At 44.2% G+C, this 20,526-nt stretch overlaps 1 protein-coding gene across 7 annotated transcripts in view; it reads left to right on the top strand.

Annotated features, from left to right (window-relative positions):
* The first annotated feature begins 28 nt into the window (after nt 1–28).
* C16H8orf33 (chromosome 16 C8orf33 homolog) overlaps nt 29–20,526 on the top strand; it is a 38,669-nt gene continuing 18,171 nt past the window's right edge. Inside the window, exons 1-9 of one of the 7 annotated variants that reach the window (XR_006885592.1) lie at nt 29–347; nt 2,752–2,812; nt 5,231–6,141; nt 6,233–6,278; nt 6,355–6,536; nt 6,681–6,765; nt 6,910–7,056; nt 8,312–8,497; nt 10,495–10,784. Coding sequence is in view for 3 of the 7 variants with exons in the window: in XM_046642085.1 (XP_046498041.1) it covers nt 5,884–6,141; nt 6,233–6,278; nt 6,355–6,536; nt 6,681–6,765; nt 6,910–7,056; nt 8,312–8,497; nt 9,189–9,316 (1,032 nt within the window). In the remaining 4 variants the exon portion in view is untranslated. The other 6 variants (XR_006885591.1, XM_046642085.1, XR_006885594.1 and 3 more) reach the window with 6 other exon arrangements.

The raw sequence follows: 20,526 nt of genomic DNA, 5'->3' as shown, positions 1-20,526 counted from the left end.
GGAAGTCCGGCGGAGCCGCTGGCAGGTCAGGATCCGAGTTCGTGGTTCCCCTGCGGGCTAGGAAAGTCGAACTACCGTTACCGAGGGTCGTGTCCTTAGATTTTAACCGAGTCACCGTGATGGGACTGATATTCCACCCTCTTCAGCTGCACGTCGTAATCTCAGGGTTACATCTACAGGTACCAAATTCCATGATATGCTGATTCCCACTGGTTCATAGAGGTGGCCTTAGTTCGGGTCTGGAGTCGCTTTCTGTAGCCCGTCGGTGCTAACTGCATTCTTAGTGCAGTGATCGCGGACAAGCAAAGATAGCCCGAGACGCTGCTCAGAGTTTCCAAAGTGCAAAAGTAAGTAAACTACCGGAGTCTTCTTACCTTTGGGCAACTGCACAGTCATCTCGTGAATTAGCCAACTGGGGGGCGGGGACAAACCACAGTGCCGCTGAGGCTCTTGGAAAAGCCCAGGGCTTCCAGGCGTGTGGACCGGGCTCCTCTCTGGTGGCTCTTAGGTGAACCCGTCAACTGGGCGACTTAGCGAATTTGAGGGGGTAATTCACATTAGTTTGGAAGGAAGTTGGTGTTGGAGAGTGGGATTGCCCAGGGCCATGCGAGGGCAGGAGAGATGGGAGAGACCAGGAGGCTGGGGGGCAGAAGGGGGAGTGGGATGAGGGGAGTGCAGGTGCCCCCTCCAGTGGGCGCTCTGGCTGTGCCCCCCTGGTTCTGATGCACCCCCCAAGCATGCAGACTTGCATCCTCCTACTCGCTGCTCCAGGCCAACCTGACCTTCCAGGGCCGTGCTCCTCTCCTTGGTGGAGTGGGGCCTCTGTAGGGACCTGATGCTGGAAACCTCCAGGAACTTGGTCTTGCTGGGTAAACCTACCCTGCAGTTCTTAACTGTGCATCTTAGCTTCATCCTCTCTTGGGCACAGCCATAGGTTCTGAAGCTGACCGAGTTTCGGGCTCAGGATCCATCAGGGCTGTGAAACAAGGGAAGGCCTTGTCTTACACTTGTACTTACGCTGGGAAGACCACTGATTCAATGTCAGACCTGGGATGGGGTGGGTTCTGTACTTCGGATCTTGTTCAAGACATTTAACTTCTCTGAGCCTTGATTTCTATGAAGAGAAGAATAATTCCTTTTTCATAGGGTGGTTTAAGTTAAATGGTACCAGTATATTAAAGTTCCTAGTTGAATACCTGGCACATAGTAGAGACTGAAAAAAAAAAGTTAGTTCAGTTTCCTCTTCTGCATTGTTACGGAGAGTTGGAAATGGGTGATCCCCTTTTGGGATCCCTGGTTTTACACTTTCTTCCTTTTTGAGCTCCATTGATAACCAACTTACATACTCCAATTCCAGGAATCCTCCCAAGGTCTCGCATGGAGCCCACACCCCAGTGTTGGCTGATTTGTCGTTGTCACCATTGTTCCATCTAGGATTCCTGGTTGCAAGAAGTGTTGGAAGGAAGTCGGGAGGCTCACAGAATCCCGGGAGATAGTGTGGGAAGCAGGGGTGCTCTGGAGAAACAGGGAGCAGCAGGCCCCACACACCAGAATGGTCTGCTCTGCCGAGTGACATTACCGCCAGTGTTTCCTCTGCCTCTCTCCAGTCCACATACATAGGTCACATGTTCTCCCTCACTGGACTGTGGCAGGGAGAGGAAGCTAATGACCCATCAGCTTCTAAATATGGAAACTTGAGTTAACATCCCTCCAAGATCACATACACTGTGGTGGAGATAGTTCCCCAAAAGGAAACTGTTTGCTATTAGAAGGGGAGCAGGTGCTAGAAAACCCAAAACCAATAAATACCAACCATGAGTACTGCCTTTATCCTGGCACTGTGCCAAGTTCTTTTCCCAACATTATCTCATTTAATCCTTGCAACAAACCAATGAAGGCAGGTGCAGCTACTCCCCCCACTTTACAGATGGAGAAGTTGATGATCAGAGAGGTTAAGTACCTTGTTTAAAGTCACACAGTAAGTGTTGGAGCTGAGATTTGAGTGCAGATCTGCCTGCCTTGGCAGTAGTGCTCTTGACCACTGCACCATACTGCTTTTCTGCCTTCCAGTGAGGAAAGCACACACAAGCTTGTTATTTCTCTGTGCTCAAATATCACCCTTAACCCACTGTGTAAACCCATCTTCCCATAGACACAGCTTCCCCTGGACTTTTAAAATGATGGCTTCTCTCAAAGTCCCTGTCTCTAACAACAGGGCTTCATACACCTAGAGTCTGGCACCAGTGCAGATGTGTTCTGTGCACCCAAGATGTAGCATTTGCTGTTCTATGAGCAGCAATCCCATGTTCCAAACCTGGTGTGATATCCCAGCTGAAACAAAGGAGAGAGCCGTGGGTCCCAGAGAGACAAAAACCCAAGGATAGAGAACTCCCAGGAGACGACCTCTGCTGCCCAGATAAGCAGGGAGGAGCCATCCTCCTGCATGCATTAGGGCTGTGTCAGTGAGTGCCCAGTGGGTGTTAGACTCAGTGGTGGGTCAGTTTTGAACCCCAGCCTCCTCCTGTTGTGTCCTGTCCCTGGGCAGTCCACTGGGTCTGAGGTAGAGGGTCCATAACTCTGGTGAGGTGTTGTCATTGGCCATCTGCAAACACTGTGCCCTGTGTGGGTTTAGTTATGCTGCCCTCTTTCACTGCCCCTCTACACCAAGGGCCACTACTCAGGAGACATGGAGGGAAATCTAGAGCCCCCAAGTATTCACTAATGCCTTGAGTGATGCTTATTCACCACCAGAAAACCCACTCGGAAGAGAAACTTCATGAACATAAAGATTGTGACAAAGTCTTCAGGTTAGGTAAGTTTTAAAAAATCACGTTTTGTCATAGGAAAAAAATGGGAAAAACTAAAAGTTTGATCCAAATGTCTAATTACGTTAATGGAGAGACAGTGTGTTTGGATGTATGTTTTCTTAAACAACGTTCTTCAAGGTCAGGGCACTTCTCTTTTTGTTTCATTATACTTCTCTCATTATCTTATTCATACCAGACTTTAATAAATATTTGGGGCTATGGAAAATACAGGAAAATCTTTTTTAAGAACTCACATGTTTCATGTCAGGAGAGGAACCATAGAAAATGTGATATTTGGAGAGTAACAGTTCAAATCCAATATGATTCATGATTAAGTCAAACTACATCTATTGTGTAGCTCCTATGTGCCAGGTGGTCTGCTGAGCAATGGCAAATCAAAGGCATGGAAAGACATGTCTCTGTTCCTCAGGGCTGTCAGTCCAGCCGGGAGACAAATGTACATCAAGCCAGGCAGCGCTCAGTACAGTAATAGAGATGAGACAGGGTGGGGTGGGGTCCTAGAGGTGGGAGAGGTCTGCAGAGGTGGCTCATCTTCAAAATTCTGAGAGATAGTAACTGCTAACCTCAAATTTTATTTCCATCCAAGCTATCGTCCAAGAGTGAGAATAAAAATAGATGTTTTGGGATAAACAAAACCCAAAACACCACCAAAAGACCTCACTAAAGGAACTTGAGAAGTCTGTACATTAAAAAAAGAAGATACCAGATGGAAGAACTCATTATACCATAAGTAAATAGATGATTTGTGCCCCAATTTGAATCCTAATAGCAATTTGAAAATAGCATATGTAGGATTACTTAGGAAAAATGTGAAAGACTTTTAGGGAGAAAGTTATAAAACTATTGAAAAATATTGAAGAAGACCTAAATAAATGAGAGGTATGCCAGATTCATGATTATTTTAATACAAAGAGTAAATTCTTCTCAAAATGCTGAATTAACTCAATTCTCATAAAAATCTGAAAGCTGTTTTTAATGGAAATCGATGGACTGATTTGAATGTCAGACTTATAAAGGTTGGCAGTTGACCAGGGTGGCATAGTGCTGGAATTTACAATGGCCTAGTGGAACAAAGTGTAGCGTTCTGAAATACACCCGTGTGTGTGTGGAAATGAACTGCAGCGGAGGTGGCACCACAGATCAGAATCCCACAAATGAGGTTAGGAAAGTTGATTATCCATATTTTAAAGATAAAATTGAATTCTGCTTTACATAGAGACAAAAGTCAATTTCAGTTGGAGTAAAACTGAATTTGAAAGGCAAAACCATAAACTTTTAGAAGAGGAAGTTAGCACTATGATCTCAAGTTAAGAAAAGATTCTTAAGACACAAAAAGGGAAAATAAAAAGATCGATACATTCAATGTGGTTAAAAAATGAGAATTTCTTTTCATCAAAGTACACTATAAAGAAAGTGAAAAGCTACAGAGTAGGAGAAGACATTGGTACTATATACAACTGACAAAAGATTAGAGCTTATAATGTATAAATAGCTCCTATACATTCAATAAGAAACAGTAGATCGAATAGAAAACTGAACAAAAGACATAAACAAGAACTTTATAGAAAGAGAAACATGAATGGCCAACAAATATAGGACAAGATACTCAGAAAAATGAAAATTGAAATCTCAGTGAGATACTATTTGTTAATCATCGCACTGACAATTTAAAAGTCTGATAATACTGAATAGTGAAGCTGTGAACATATAAATTCTAACACGCTGCTGGTGGGAGTGTAACCTGGTACAACCACTTTGGAAAGTTGATGCTGGTATTATCTAGGAAAGTGGAAGATGTGCATAATCCTACAACTCCGCTTTTCCACTCCTAGACATATCTTAGAGAAATTCCTGCACATAAGAGACATACAAGAATATTCCTGGTGTATTGTTAATAACAGCAAAAAAATGGAAGAAATGCAGATGTTTATTGGTGGGTCTCCTTATGTTGTGGAATATCACTAGTGAAGAAAATGAACTACAGCTGTACACAGCAACATGCATAACCTCACAACATATTGAGGAAACAGCAAGCTTAAGAACACATATAGATGATTTGATGTATTTAAAGTCCAAAATATGCGAGACTAAACAATACTGTTTAGAGACGCATATTTACATTATATAAGTATCAAGAAAAGGAAATGGTCAATTTCAGTGTAGTTTTCTCTGAGGGGAGGAGTGGATTGTGACCTTGGAAGGAAGAGTACACTGGGTCCTCAAAGATATTGATAATGTTCTGTTTCTTAAACTGGATGGTAGATACATGCATTTTAATGTTTTACCTTAAAATACGTTTATATATACAGTCAATCCTCATTACAGTGGATTTCATATTTGCAAATTTGCCTACTTGCTAGAACTTGTTTGTAACCCCAAAATCAACAGTTGCCCTTTCACAGTCATTCACAGACGTGCACAGAGCAGTGAAAAATCTGTGACCAGATGGACATGTTCCCAGCTGAGACTGAACTAGGTGGCACTCTGCTTTGTTCCAGTTCTTATACTGTAAACCAGTGTCCTCTCCACGGTACGTTCAGTGCATGCTTATTGCATTGTTGTGCTGCTTGGTGGTTTGCTGTTTGCGGTGGCCCTGAGGCGTGGTGCTGAAGCGCCGTCTAGTGCTCCTAGCTGCAAGGAGGCTGCGACGTGCCTTGTGGAGGACGTGTGCGCTGCTGGCCGTGAGCTCAATGTCAATGATCGACAACAGATATTTTAAAAGTTTCTTTAAACAGCAGCACACATGAAACAAGGTTGTGTGTTAATTGATTGATGAAAACGTTGCGAACTGCAGCTCCCAGGAACCGAACTGTGTTCCCCCAGAAGCAGTTCTCAGCTACTTTATAGAACCACCTCGAATAAAGAGAATCGGCTGAGTATGAATATCTGTATTTGCACGTATGGGATTTGTGATCTATCCTCTGAAGAGGCTGCGCGAGCAGGAAAGACTGTAGTAGTGGAGACCGGCGTGTGCAAGAGCCAGGAAGTGGCCCTGGGGATGGAGCGTTAGGAGCGGCTGTGCAGGCGCGGCCCGCGCGGGGAGGCAGCGCCGAGCATGCTGGGTCCTCTCCGCCTCGCTCTCGCAGGGGCTTCACGGCCCTGCTGTCGGCGTCCGGCGGTCCAAACAGCCGCCAGAGCTGCCAGGGAGGGAGGACGCCGCGGCCGCCAGCGCTGGCTGGGGGTCAACGCGGCCCCGCCCACCGCACGCTCGCGTCCGGAGGAACGCTGCGCCGCAGGCGCGTTTCTGGAGGAGCGAATTCGGCGTCGGACCGAGGCCCTACGTCGGTTCCGGCGGCGACCGCGGCGCATGGAGGTGAGCGGGGAGGAGAGGGCGCGCAGGTGGCGGGTCCTGGGCCGCCGGCCGCCCCCGTGACCCTCGTGCTGCCCCCTCCCTCTTTCCCCAGGCCCTAGGACGTCCTCCTCGGGAGACGGCGGCGGCCCCAGGCGCAGGTACCGCCCCGCCCCGCAGCCCCTGGTGCCCCGCGGCCCCCGGCCGTGAGGTCCAACGCGGTCCGTCTCTGCTCAGGAACCCCAGCGCACAGCGACGCCGCCTCGAGGGCGCGCCCCGGCGGCGCTGAAGGCGACGCGGCCTCTAGGAAGCAAAAGAAGAAAAAGAAAACCCGGAGCGGGGCCTCCGTAGCGAATGGCGGCAGCAAGGCCTCAGAAAAGCCGGCCCCGGAGGAAGCTCCCCTAAGCGCGGAGGCCCAGGCAAGGGCGGAGTCCCTGGGCGCGTCTCTGACTGGCGGGTGCAGGCAGGGAGGCGGAGGGGATGGGGGTTTGGGGTCCTTGTGGGATGAGGCTGGAGGCCGCGGGGCCCTGACGCGCACAGCCACTCTCCCCAATCCATCACAGGCAGAGCAGCTGGCCCGGGAGCTGGCGTGGTGCGTGGAGCAGCTGGAGCTGGGCCTCAAGACGCAGAGACCCAGCCCGAGACAGAGTGAGGGGCCCTTCTGTGGAGTTGGGGGTGCACGGGGGCAGTGCTATGGTCTGTGTGTTGCTAGGGAATGGGATCGCTGCCTTTGCGAGAGGACGACAGGAGGTGAGCATAGAGGAGATCACTGTCCTTTATTTTTATCCGCAGAAGAGCAGGCTGTTGGGGCAATCCGAGCCCTGCGCAGCGAAAGAACCCCCCTGCCCCGGAAGAGGCAGCTGATGCGCTCCTTGTTTGGGGACTACAGGGCGCAGATGGAAAGCGAGTGGCGCGAGGCGCTGCGGGCCCTCAGGACTGGTGAGCAACCGAGAACAGTTCAAGGGGTAGGGAGAGAAAGTAAAAGCCCAGAGCAGCGGCGCTGGCGGGAGGAGGAGATGGGCGCAGGGAAGCCTCTGGGGGGAGCAGGGAATGAGCAAGCCTGGACCTCAGGAACACACAATTCGGGCCTGGACCAGGGAGACAGGAGCAGGACAGTTAGTGAATCTCTCTGATGCCAAAAGGGGTGTGATGATAGTACCTACCTTTTAGTTTTTGAGAAGTAAGCCCGTTAATTTATACAAAGGGATTAGGGTTGTGTGGGCACAGGTCACGTTAGCCGTTATTATTTAGTCCTGACACTGTCTCTGCCCTCCTCTGCAGCAGCCCACTCAGCCCAGGTGCAGCCCGTGGGTGCTGCCACCAGAAAGAAGAATGGAAGGGTCTGCAGGCCTCGCCTAGCAAGGGGAGCCAAGGCACCCCTGGACACTCCTGATGAAGAGTTTAGGTTCAATTTCTTTTAGTCTTTCCCCCATCCTGGAACAGTCCCCCTCCCTGGGTGGCATAGGGGTTTATCTTGAGTGCAGAGCCGTTCCAGGGATGCTCTTTTGGACACACGTGGGGTTGGTCTGTCCCTGGCTGGTCAGTGAATCTGGTGCCATTGCTGTTGGGCAGATGTGACATTACCTTGTTGGGTACTGTCAGACAAGCACAAGACCCCATTTGTAGGTTTTCAAATGAAATGTTCTTCTTGCCAGAAGTGGGAGGTCCGTTTAGAAAAGCTTCAACAAAAAACTGAAGCGAGTGTTCAGCATGTTGTAGAAAGAATATTTTACTCAGCCTCCAGTATTAGGTGTAGTAGCTGTTGGTAATGAGGATTAGTGGGAAAGCTGCATAGTTGTGCACTGGTGCTCACTTATGGAAGAATGTCTGGTCATGTGGTGTAGTGCTGTCGTTATGTCACATTGCCCCAATAAAACTTTTTATAAAAGTGAATGAGTGAAAACGTGTGCTAGCTATGTCTGTTAGGAGAAGCAAAGATGAGGCAGGCGTCTGGCATTGCTGGATCCAGGCTCTCACCCCAGTGCTTGGTCATTTTTGTTGCCTTCATTTCTGAGCAAGTCATCCTCGGAGCCAGCATGGCCCCCAGCAGGCCAGACTTTGTTCTTAGGAGCAGAGAGCTTCTTGTCCTAACAGTCCCCACCAAAGACTTGATTGAGCCTAGTGGATGACCTAAGTGTCGGCTGCTCCAGGTCATAGTCCCAGGCCTTCTGCTGCATTGAATTGCATTTTCCAGGTGGCCTCAGTGGCTGTGATGTCATTTTTGCCCGCGTCTCCCAAACTTGCATCCCAGACTGCATAGATGCCTGGAGCCTAACTGCCTACTCAAGGTCTGCATTTGGATGTTTTGTGGGCATCTCAAACTTGACATGTCCAAAACATGTGGTCAGCCTCCGGATCTCTTCTCGTCTTCTGCTTTTCAGTGAGTGACACTACTGCCCACATAGTTGATTAATCCAGAAGCTGGGTTGACACGTATGCTAAATACTTTAGCTGGTGTGTGAGTTCTGTCTTCACAATCAATCTCAAATCTTTTGTGCTTTCTTTGCCTTCACTGGTAGGCCTTCCAGTCCTCGCCCCATCCCTTCCCTGAGTGCTGCATGAGCCTCCAGGTGTTAGTCCCCTTACACCGACTCTTGCCTCCTGTCTGTTCATGGCAGCCAGAGCCATCCTCCACGTGTGTTGAGTCCTATTTCTTTGACCCAGTGACTTCATTGTACTGAAGGCTGGTGGATGACACCTCACATAGGGCCTGCACACGTCTAGGCTCCTGACTGCCCCTCCTGTCTGCTCCTGAAGTTACCAAACTCAGTCCTACTGCTCCTTTGCCTGCTCATCCTCCAGATCCTAGCATAACTCGCTTCTGGGAGAGTAAACACCAGCCTTGATTGAGAAAGTTGCTGCCCTGTCATTCATCAGTTTGGGGGGGCGGGGCGCAGAGGGGACTGCTGTGTAACACTGCCGGGCTTCACAGAGAGCACTTAATAGCAGGTCCTGGACTCAGGAGACACCGTGGGGGGCACCAGGAAGCAAGAAGCATTTGAAGATGAGATGCAAGAGTGCTCCCTGGCTTCTGGGTGGGCAGTTGACCTTGCTGCCATCTCCATCCTTAGATCCCATCTTTCTACTTGGGATGCTGGCCTGTACCCAGAGGTGTTCTCGGCGGCGCTTCCTGTGTGGCTCACGTGTTAGGCAGCCACAGCTAAGTCACACCCACTGGCCTCAGTTCACCTGTCTGTAAACCAGTGTGAGTGGAAGTGGTGGGCAAGGTTGCCTGGAGGCCCTGATCCACCTCCTCTGCCCTCTGGCCTCAGTGTTCTGGCCCACGCAGCAGGACCTGGTGCATTGAGTGTGGTCTCAGGCCAATACTGGCTCCATGGCTCTAAAGGACGAGATGTGGCTCTGCAGCTCACCTGTAGTTCTTCCAGGTGGGCTCCACCATGTTTCTGACACGAACGCTGCTGGACAGTGTTCTCATATGGCCCCTGCAGGGTCCTGGTGTCCAGCCTCACTGAGAGTCCCCTGACCCGTCCCCCTGCTTTGCCTAGAGATCCCACTCAGGGAACTTATTTCTGTTTCCCCAGTCCCTCCTCCTTTCCTGGGGTTCCCCTGGTCTCTTCCTCCTGCTCCGGGACTAGTCCTCCTCGCCCAACTCCTCCCCTGGTATCCTCCTCTCCCCGGCCCCAGGCTCTACTCATGGCCCACACACTTCGTACCCCTCCCCTTACACTCTCTACCCAGTATCCCACTCCTCCTCCCTCTGGAGCCCTCTGCCCCTCCTACCCAGGTCCCTGTCTGGTCAGCTCTCACCCTCCTCCTCTCTTCCAAGTCAGCTACATCTTGGACTACTTCAGCCCAGCCCTGTAGCAGTGCCTGGAGGAAGATGAGCTGGAATGGAAACCCAGCCTGTCGCTGTGCTGGCCCTAGGCAAGGTTGACCACAACCATTGTGCTGACTGGTCTCTTCCTCTTAGGGCTGGGAGCTGCCCAGGCAGGGCCATCTGTGAGTCCAGCTGAGGCTCAGGCTGTGGGTTATTGTGTCTGTGGTTCTGGTACGGCCCTCCCCTTGGGTGGCAGTGAGGATTCTGGACAGGATCCAGGTGCCCCAGGCTGGCAGGAGCAGTATGCAGGTTCCACTGCCCTCACCTCCCTGTGTGCTGCACTGGACCAGGGGTCTGAGGGTGCCTGGGGCAGCCTTGAGTGTTGGAAGAGGGACCCTGTCCTCCTGGCTCCCTGAGTACCTGCTTTCTTCTGTGGAGTTAGGGAAGGGACCAAGAGGTCAGAATGGATGCTGTTTTGTAAAATGTGACGTACATGGTGGTTTTCAGTAAAATAGATCATTTGTTCTACAAACCTATCAGCACCTGCTCTGTTTCCTATGGCCTGTTCCTAGGACTGTTTTTTTTTTTTTTTTTAGCAGAGGGGGGGCTCTCCCCCTTCCTTGAGTCCCATTGTCTCCTGAAAAATGGAAGTGTATCTCTCACCCTCCGGATGCTTGGACAGGCCGGGCTCAGTGATACACCCTCAGTCCCTTGAGGTTTCAGAGCCCCATCAGTGGCCATCTGCAACTGCATATACCCTGGGTATCCTGGAGCTCCCGGGAAGCCCCCAGCCTGGTTTGTCCACTTGCTGTGCCCCTGTGGGATTCACTAAAAGCTGATCACCTGGCCAGAACCACCCTCCAGTCAAATTGATTAACTAAAGAGAAAGGTGAGTAGTATTTTTTTCTATTTTGAAGGCAAATATATTATAGAAAAATATATTTGATCTAATAAAAGAATGTTAACAATTAATATCCATATAGCATGCTATTGATTCTTTTAAATTGTCTACACATATATCAGTTATCAGCTGAAAATATGTTATTTTTATAATGTTATTAATTGTAGATTGTACATTTGTTGGAAAATTTTCCCAGTTTATTAGGTGTGCTTTAATTTTTAAAGGACAATTAAAGTATTTGTATATTCCTTTATAGTATTTTTCTAATTTAGAAAGCAGCTTCAGAATTTTTATTTTCACCTCGATTTTCTTCTAATTCATGAGTGCTTATTTTGTCCCTTAATATTAAAAATAATTAATATTATTTTGTTATGTGAGGATGAGCCAACCAAATATATCAACACCATTTGACTTTTTAAAATTTAAAAATTTTTTTCTTTAAGATATGTAAGTTGTTAAAATATAATATGCATAAACGTTGATACACTATATCCATATTTTAATGATTTTCTCTATAATTTTTTTTTTAACTCTCTCAATTATGTTCCTTAGGAAGTGTTTTTCTGGTGGTTTAGTCTCTGGGGCTTTGTGCTTACTTTTTCCTATTCCTGGAATCTCTGTTTTTTTGATCATCTCCCCAGTTACCCTGCTTTCCCTGTGGGAGCTTGGTGAGTCCTCACCGGCTCAGAGAGGGATGAAATTGCCCTCAGGCTCCCACAGCAGCGCATCTCGTCATCATCACATTGCATGTTGCTCTGCGCATGTGACAGGCCAGGTCCCATGTGTCCTTCCTCACTAAAAGACTCCGTGGGCTGCTCAGTGCCCAGCTCAGGGTGGCCAGTCCACAAATATCTGTTGAGTAAAAAAATGGTTCATATTTATAATTTTTTTCTTTCTTTGTTTTGCTTATTTTTTCAGATCATGTAATAAAAGAGAACATGAACTCTGTTTTCTTTTTGTCTAGGGTTTAAATATCATATAACAACAAATTTTCACATAATCTCTTATGTCATCATTAATTTCTTATATTCGCTTGGGCTTATATTGATTGAACCTCGTGACTTTAGCCATGCTCCTATGGGCCAAAAATATACCCAGGTGAAAAAACTTGGCCTGGAACTGCCTAGAAATGGACCTGTTTATGGGACTTCTAGCCAGACTCCATGTGACTTCAGGAGAAACATGTGGATAGATGGGGTTCCTAAGGGAGTTTTTTTTTTTTAATTTAATTTTTTTTGAGTTAATGATAGGTTACAATCTTGTGAAATTTCAGTTGTACATTATTGTTTGTCAGTCGTGTTGTAGGTGCACCCCTTCACCCTTTGTGCCCACCCCCACCCCCCCTTTCCCCTGGTAGCCACTAATCTGTTCTCTTTGTCTACATTTTAAAATTCCTCATATGAGTGAAGTCATGCAGAGATTGTCCTTCTCTATCTGGCTTATTTCACTTAACATAATTCCCTCAAGGTCCATCCATGTTGTTGCAAATGGGACGATTTTGTTCTTTTTTACAGCTGAATAGTATTCCATTGTATATATATACCACATCTTCTTTATCCAATCATCTGTTGATGGGCACTTAGGTTGCTTCCATGTCTTGGCTAATGTAAATAATGCTGCAATAAACATTGGGGTGCATGGGTCTTTTGGAATTGCTGACTTCAAGCTCTTTGGATAGATACCCAGTAGTGGGATAGCTGGATTGTATGGTAGTTCTATTTTTAATTTTTTGAGGAATCTCCATACTGTTTTCCATAGTGGCTGCACCAGTTTGCATTCCCACCAGCAGTGTATGAGGGTTCCTTTTTCTCCGCAACCTCTCCAACATTTGTTACTATTTGTTTTAGTTATTTTTGTCATTCTAATGGGTGTAAGGTGATATCTTAGTGTAGTTTTGATCTGCATTTCCCTGATGATCAGCGATGATGAACATCTTTTTATGTGCCTATTGGCCATCCATATATCTTCTTTGGAGAAATGTCTGTTCATGTCTCCTGCCCATTTTTTGATTGGGTTGTTTGATTTTTTGTTGTTGAGTTGTGTGGGTTCTTTATCTATTATGGATATTAACCCTTTGTCGGATGTATGACTTACAAATATTTTTTTCCAGTTAGTGGGTTGTTTTTTTGTTTCAATCCTGTTTTTCCTTGCCTTGAAGAAGCTCTTTAGTCTGATAAAGTCCCATTTGTTTATTCTTTCTATTGTTTCCCTTGTCTGAGAAGACATGGTGTCTGAAAAGATCCTTTTAATACTGATGTCAAAGAGTGTACTGCCTACATTTTCTTCTAGAAGCCTTATGGTTTCAGGTCTTACCTTTAGGTCTTTGATCCATTTTGAGTTTATTTTGGTGAATGATGAAAAAGAATGGTCAATTTTCATTCTTTTACTTATGGCTTTCCAGTTTTCCCAAGACCATTTGTTGAAAAGACTTTCTTTTCTCCATTGTGTGCCCTCAGCTCCTTTGTCGAACATTAGCTGTCCATAGATGTATGGTTTTATTTCTGGGCTTTCAATTCTGTTCCATTGATCTGTGCACCTGTTTCTGTACCAGTACCATGCTGTTTTGATCACTGTAGCTTTGTAGTATGTTTTGAAGTCAGGGATTGTGATGCCTCCAGCTTTGTTCTTTTTTCTCAGGATTGCTTTAGCAATTTGGGGTCTTTTGTTGTCCCATATGAATTTTAGGATTCTTCTTTCTATTTCTGTAAAGAATGTCATTGGGATTCTGATTGGGATTGCGTTGAATCTGTAGATTGCTTTAGGTAGAATGGACATTTTAACTATGTTTATTCTTCCAATCCATGTACATGGAATGTCTTTTCATCTCTTTATGTCATCATCCATTTCTTTCAGAAAAGTCTTGTAGTTTTCATTGTATAGGTCTTTCACTTCCTTAGTTAAATTCACCCCAAGGTATTTTATTCTTTTTGTTGCGATCGTGAATGGTATTGTGTTCTTGAGTTCTTTTTCTGTTAGTTCATTATTAGAGTATAGAAATGCTACTGATTTATGTAAATTGATTTTATACCCTGCAACTTTGCTGCTGTTGTTGATTACTTCTAAAAGTTTTCCAATGGATTCTTTGGGGTTTTCTATATATAAGATCATGTTGTCTGCAAACAGCCAGAGTTTCACTTCTTCCCTCCCTATTTGGATTCCTTTTATTCCTTTTTCTTGCCTAATTGCTCTGGCCTAAACCTCCAGTACTATGTTAAATAAGAGTGGTGATAGAGGGCATCCTTGTCTCGTTCCTGTTTTCAGGGGGATGGCACTCAGTTTTTGCCCGTTGAGTATGATGTTGGCTGTGGGTTTGTCATATATGGCCTTTATTATGTTGTGGTAGTTCCTTTCTATCCCCATTTTGTTCAGAGTTTTTATCATAAACGGCTGTTGGATCTTGTCAAATGCTTTCTCTGCATCTATTGAGATGATCATGTGGTTTTTATTCCTCAATTTGTTGATGTGATGTATCATGTTGATTGATTTGAGGATGTTGAACCATCCCTCTGTCCCTGGTATGAATCCCACTTGATCATGATGTATGATCCTTTTGATAAATTGCTGAATTCGCGTTGCCAAAATTTTGTTGAGAATTTTTACATCTATATTCATCAGTGATATTGGCCTGTAGTTCTCCTTTTTTGTGCTGTCCTTGTCAGGCTTTGGTATCAGCATGATGTTGGCCTCATAGAATGTGTTAGGAAGTGTTCCATCCTCCCTAATTTTTTGGAATAGCTTGAAAAGGATAGGTATTAAATCCCCTCTGAAAGTTTGGTAGAATTCCCTGGGAATGCCATCTGGTCCTGGGGTTTTATTCTTTGGGATGCTTTTGATGGCTGTTTCAATCTCCTTCCTTGCGATTGGTCTGTTCAGATTGTCTGCTGCTTCTTGACTTAGCTTTGGGAGATTTTAGGAGTCCAAGGATTTATCCATTTCCTCTAGGGTATCAATTTTGTTGGCATATAGTTTTTCATAGTATTCTCTTATAATCCGTTGTATTTCTGTGGAGTCTGTTGTTATTTCCCCTCTTTCATTTCTGATTTTTTTTGTTTGAACTTTCTCTCTTTTTTCTTTGTAAGTCTGCCTAGGGGTTTGTCAATTTTATTTATCTTCTCAAAGAACCAGCTCTTTGTTTCATTGATCCTTTCTACTGCCTTTTTGTTTCAATAGCATTTATTTCTGCTCTGATATTTATTATTTCTCTCCTTCTGCTGACTTTGGGCTTTGTTTGTTCTTCTTTCTCTAATTCAGTTAGGTGTAGTTTAAGATTGCTTATGTGAGATTTTTCTTGTTTGTTAAGGTGTGCCTGTATTGTGATGAATTTTCCTCTTAATACAGCTTTTGCTGTATCCCATATGAGTTGATATGGCATGTTATCATTTTCATTTGCCTCCAGGTATTTTTTGATTTCTTCTTTAATTTCTTCAATGATCCATTGCTTGTTCAATAGCATATTGTTTAGTCTCCACATCTTTGTGCCTTTCTCAGCTTTTTCCTTGTAGTTAATTTCTAGTTTTATAGCATTATGATTGGAGAAGATGCCTGTTATTATTCCAATTTTTTTAAATTTGTAGAGGCTTGCCTTGTTTCCCAACATATGGTCTATCCTTGAGAATGTTCCATGCGCGCTTGAGAAGAATGTGTATTCTGCTGATGAAGTGTTCTATATATGTCTATTAAGTCCAACTGTGTTAGCTTTTCACTTAATTCCACTGTTTCCTTATTGATTTTCTGTCTGGATGATCTGTCCACTGATGTGAGTGGGGCATTGAGGTCCCCTACTATTATTGTGTTATTTTTGATATCTTCTTTTAGGTTTGGTACTAGTTTCTTTGTGAACTTTGGTGCTTCTGTGTTGGGTGTATAGATACTTATAAGTGTTATTTCTTCTTGATTAAGTGTCCCTTTGATCATTATATATTGGCCCTCTATGTCTCTCTTTACCTGCCTTATCTTGAAATCTGTTTTGTCTGATATAAGTACTGAGACACCTGCTTTCTTTTGTTTGCTATTAGCTTGGAGTATTGTCTTCCACCCCTAAGGGAGTTCTTAAGTACTCCTTTGAAGGGACATAAATGGGGCTGGGCAACGGGAGGGAAAACCTTGAGGAATCCAACAAAATACTCCTCAAGAGAAACAGTGAGCATTTGAGCATCTAAATACACAGATGACCCTGAGGTCAGATAAGTTCATTCTTTTCCTTTCCAAAAACCCAAATCCTGCCCCACTTTTAGCTCTTATTTCCTGGAGGAATCGGAAGCTGTGTGGAAGATAAGAGGAGGTGGCAGACCTGGGGCAGAAGTGGGAGGAGGCACTGCATAGTCTGGACAATTTAATATCAAAAATCTATATGGAAAAAGGATTCTGGGAAGGTTATTTGAAGGCTAATTGTGAGATTATATGAGATTGCTTTGAGTTCCAAACTAACGGGTTCCAGGCCATTCCATAAACCAGATACAAAGACATCTGTAACTGTGTGCCATATAGTCACATTTGGTTAAATGTTTAATAAATAGCTATTTTTAAAATGTACTTATAGGGGCCAGCCTGGTGGCACAGAGGCTAAGTTTGCATGTTCTGCTTTGCGGCCTGAGGTTTGCCAGTTCAGATCCTGGGTGCAGACCTACACACCACTTGGCAAGCCATGCTGTGGCAGGCGTCCCACATATAAAGTAGAGGAAGATGGGCACAGATGTTAGCTCAGGGCCAGTCTTCCTCAAAAATAAAAATGTACTTATACAGATAAATTTGGCATTGTCCAAGAAATATAATAGTTTGTTATCTACTTAGGAAACTTTTTAAAAAAGGTCTTCTGAGGACATTTTCTGACTCTTGATACTTGAAGTACTCAAAAAGATAAGTTAGTATGCTGTGGTTGAGAGGAAGTACCATGGAAATCCCAATTGTCCCTAAGTCTGTAGCCATGTAAAGTTTTTTCTAGAGTTTAATTCTCCATGAGGTTCAGATCAATATAAGATCAACTGTGAGGCCTGCCCCAGTGGCCTAGTGGTTAAATTTGGTGCATTCTGCTTCACGGCCCTGGGTTTGGTTCCCACACCACTCACTTCTCAGTGGCCATATTGTGACAGTGGCTCACATAGGAAAAAAAAAAGAGGAAGATTGGCAACGGATGTTACCTCAGAGCAAAACTACTGCAGCACAAAAAAAAGATCAATTGTGGCAGACTCCTGTGGCTGAAAAACAGCTAAGCAGCCCATGGTTATGGAACATTTTAAGGTGTGGCTGAGGAAAATGCCTTGCTATTTCTGAGACTCTAGAAGACTTGGCTTGAGGTTTTAGCGTTGTTCAAATAAAGGCTCTGTTGCTTAAGCTGAGTGTGCAAAAAGCACCACCCTCATTAGTGCAAGGTACGGTTAAGCAGTCTTCTTCCAAAACCCTCTGTCCAATGACATCTCTCCCTCTGAAGAAATCCTCACTTTCACATTTGTTTTTCTAGTTTCTAGTTATTACTTGCCAGATCTTATTATGGTGTAGGAAGCACATCGTCTCCTTAGCATGCTAAGAACTTTGAATGTTGTCCAAGAAAACAAGAAAATCATTGAAATATTAAACAGAAAATGGTTATAGTAACTAGATTTTAATTTTAAAAATGTCGTTTTTCTTGAGGGTAGAGAATGGATTATATGGTTAAGGGTAAAAGTTTTCAGAGAGAAAATTTAGGAGGAGTCTACTCAGAGATAGACACTCAGCTAATTAAACAGCTCTAAATGGTCTGTCCATGCTTACTTATTTATTATTTAATCTACACTTATTTACTATTTAGTGTTTAGTTTTCAATGCTAAAAATTGTATTTATTCTTTAGTCATTATATAAATCTAATAGTTTATCTGTTTAATGAAAACAGTTCCAGTGGGGAAAAAAATCCTTTATAAAATCTGTGGTTCCTTTTTACATTTATTCATTCATTCCTTCATTTATTTTGGCTCATTTGAAAGCAGAGAAAAATAAGCAATAGTTGGGCTAATCTTTCTTCTTTTTAATTGGCCTTCAGATCAGACTGGGTTTAAATTACATCTTTATCATTTAGTAGCTTCATGATGTTGCAGAAGATTTTTAATCTCCCAGGGCATATTTTCCTCCGTAATGCAGCTATGATAATTGTATCTATGGATAATGTTACTCCCAGTATCATTATCACCTAATGAAACCAAAATGGACCTAGTGAATCTATTTACTTTTGACTCAGTTATTTCCATGAAACGAATAAATTGGCTCCTTTAAATTATCATGTAGACAACAATGTATCATCAGACTGGATATTCTCCTCTCACATGTTTGCTTCAGTTACATTGACTCAGCTAGACCTGGTACTAAGTAATCGTAAAATGTTCAAATGTCACCAATACCACATGACCCAAAATTATTAACTTGTAGATATAGGGTAGTAGAAGAATTGTTTGACATTTGCTACAGCTCCATTTTCACTATTGCCTGCTCATTTGGTGTGCTTGTTTGTTTTTCAGCAAGACTCCACGAAATGTGGTTAAGTCTTAGTTTAGCATTTTATATCTAAATGGATCATTCTTTTTTAGGAAGATAAATCCATAGATAACCTCAATAAAGTGATAATTTAGTCCTTGTCCACGGAATGGCTACAGGATAAATTTATCAACTGGATGAAGTGTGTGTCTACTTCCCTATACCCTAGTCTCAAAGTTAAAGTTCCTCACTATTTCAGCAACAAATAATATTTAGTTAGCCCAGGATCCTTTCACAGAGTCATTGAAACATGATTTTGCCTTTCAAAGTGCATATCCCACCCACAAATGAAACTTGCCTCTGTAGACAGACAGATCCCAAAGTGCGCCCATCACTTGTCTGTCCCAGTGGACGAGAAAGCCCTCCCCACGTGGCCTCTGTAGAGGCTCTGAGGACTGTCCCGCTCATACAGTGCCACTGTGAAGACTCAGTGCCCCTCGAGGGGAGGCGTGTCTTTCTACCCTGAGGAGCCTGGCCCCAGCCCACTCCCGGGCCGCCGGAGCCCTCTAAAGCTTATGGGCATGATACTGTTGCAGGTGAGATGGTTCTGGTGTGGTGGCTGCCTCCGTGGAGTGAGAAAGCTGCTCCATCAAGCATGTGCCACATTCTCACCTCTTCCAAAGCTGTGCTTCTCCGTGCTCCCAAAGTCTTGTGGAGGCTGTTGTATTAAACGAACAACAACAACATGAACTAAAACTATTTCAAAGGTTTTATATATAGCATCTCTCACTGTAGACATCGGGCAAAATTCTATGATTCTTGGACTGAAGGCCTATATGATGGTGTTTGCAATGTTGTCCCTGATTCATCAGACTTTGATATCATACTCAGATTCAGATTTTCTGCCTTGCAAAATCTTCCCACATAAGAAAAATTATTGATCAAATATAAAATTACTCCAAATGGGCCTAAACAATATAAACCCATTCTGATTGAAATCAGCATTGACTGCAGACCAATCCAAACCTGAAAATCAAGGCACATTGATGTGTCTACAATTCCAATAAGTCTTCCCATTTTCCCAGAATTGAATTAATACTTATTTGGAGTAAAGAAAAACTTGAAAGCATTTTACAAAGAACACCAATAAACAGCTCTTCTCTTATTAAAAAAGAAAAAAAATCATACCTAGAAGAATGAAAGCATTTAACTATATTTTAACCAGGTTACATTAATCATGTGAAAAAAATCATGACAGGAAAATTTGTTTCATCATCATCCTGCATTTATCAAAGCCTTCTCATATTCAAGAAATTGTGTTTTACAATGGTGATAACATGGATAAATAAAATGCATCTATTCCTTTTCCTCATTTGTCTAACATTAAAAATATTAAAGAAATATGATGTCACAAGACTAGCAGAAGATATGAAACTAGATAAGTAGACAGAAGGCAGATCATTAAAAACAGTCCAGGTCACTTTTAGAATTTAATAATTATCCTATGAATGGTGAAATGAACTAAGTGATTTTGAGTGAAGAAGGGTTTAACCTAATGAGATAGTAAGATTTGGATTTTTAAAAAACTACACTATACAATCCATTGGTGTGTGCAAGAGAGGACTTTGGGAGACCAGTAAAGGAGCTTCCCCAGTAGTTAACAAAGACTCAAAATGGGGATGAAGATGGTGGAAGTGGTCAACGGAGAAGACAAAATTTCTGAGACCTATGATAGAGGCAGAATTAAGAAGCTTTGATGAAGAATTCAATGTGGAGGTTGAAGTGGGAGGTGATGGAGAAGAATATACAAAGAAAACTTTCCTTTTTTTGGCCTGTGCAACTGGATACATTGATTTCATTAAGATGGTGAAAAAGGAGGGGGATCCAAGATGGAGCCATGAGTAGTCCTCTTTGTCTCTCCCCCTTCGAGTCTACAATTATTTGGACACTTATCGCTTAACAAAGGATATCCACACAGCATCTCAGGACGTCTGAGAGACCCACGTGACTATACATCGGAAGGCGGACGGACTTTCCTCCGGGAGGATGTGGAAATAGGTGAAAACTCTCTGACCCCGACCGAACAGCCTAGTACCCGCAAGCGGCTTTCTTCCAACAGACGCCCCCAGAAGATCAACACACATCTAGGGCAGGAGCGAGCACACAACAGAAGAGAGACGGTGGAAACAGGTGACCAGAACCCTACCTAAACCCCCCGCAATTACTCCTAAACGCAGAGGGAAACTTTGGAGTTGCACACCTGGGCCCGCGTGGAGAGTCTCTCCCCGC

This window comes from Equus quagga, chromosome 16, assembly GCF_021613505.1.
Source record: "Equus quagga isolate Etosha38 chromosome 16, UCLA_HA_Equagga_1.0, whole genome shotgun sequence".
Taxonomy (NCBI): Eukaryota; Metazoa; Chordata; class Mammalia; order Perissodactyla; family Equidae; genus Equus; species Equus quagga.
Note: the sequence above shows the minus strand (reverse complement) of the source record. Positions and strands in the feature narration are given on the sequence as shown.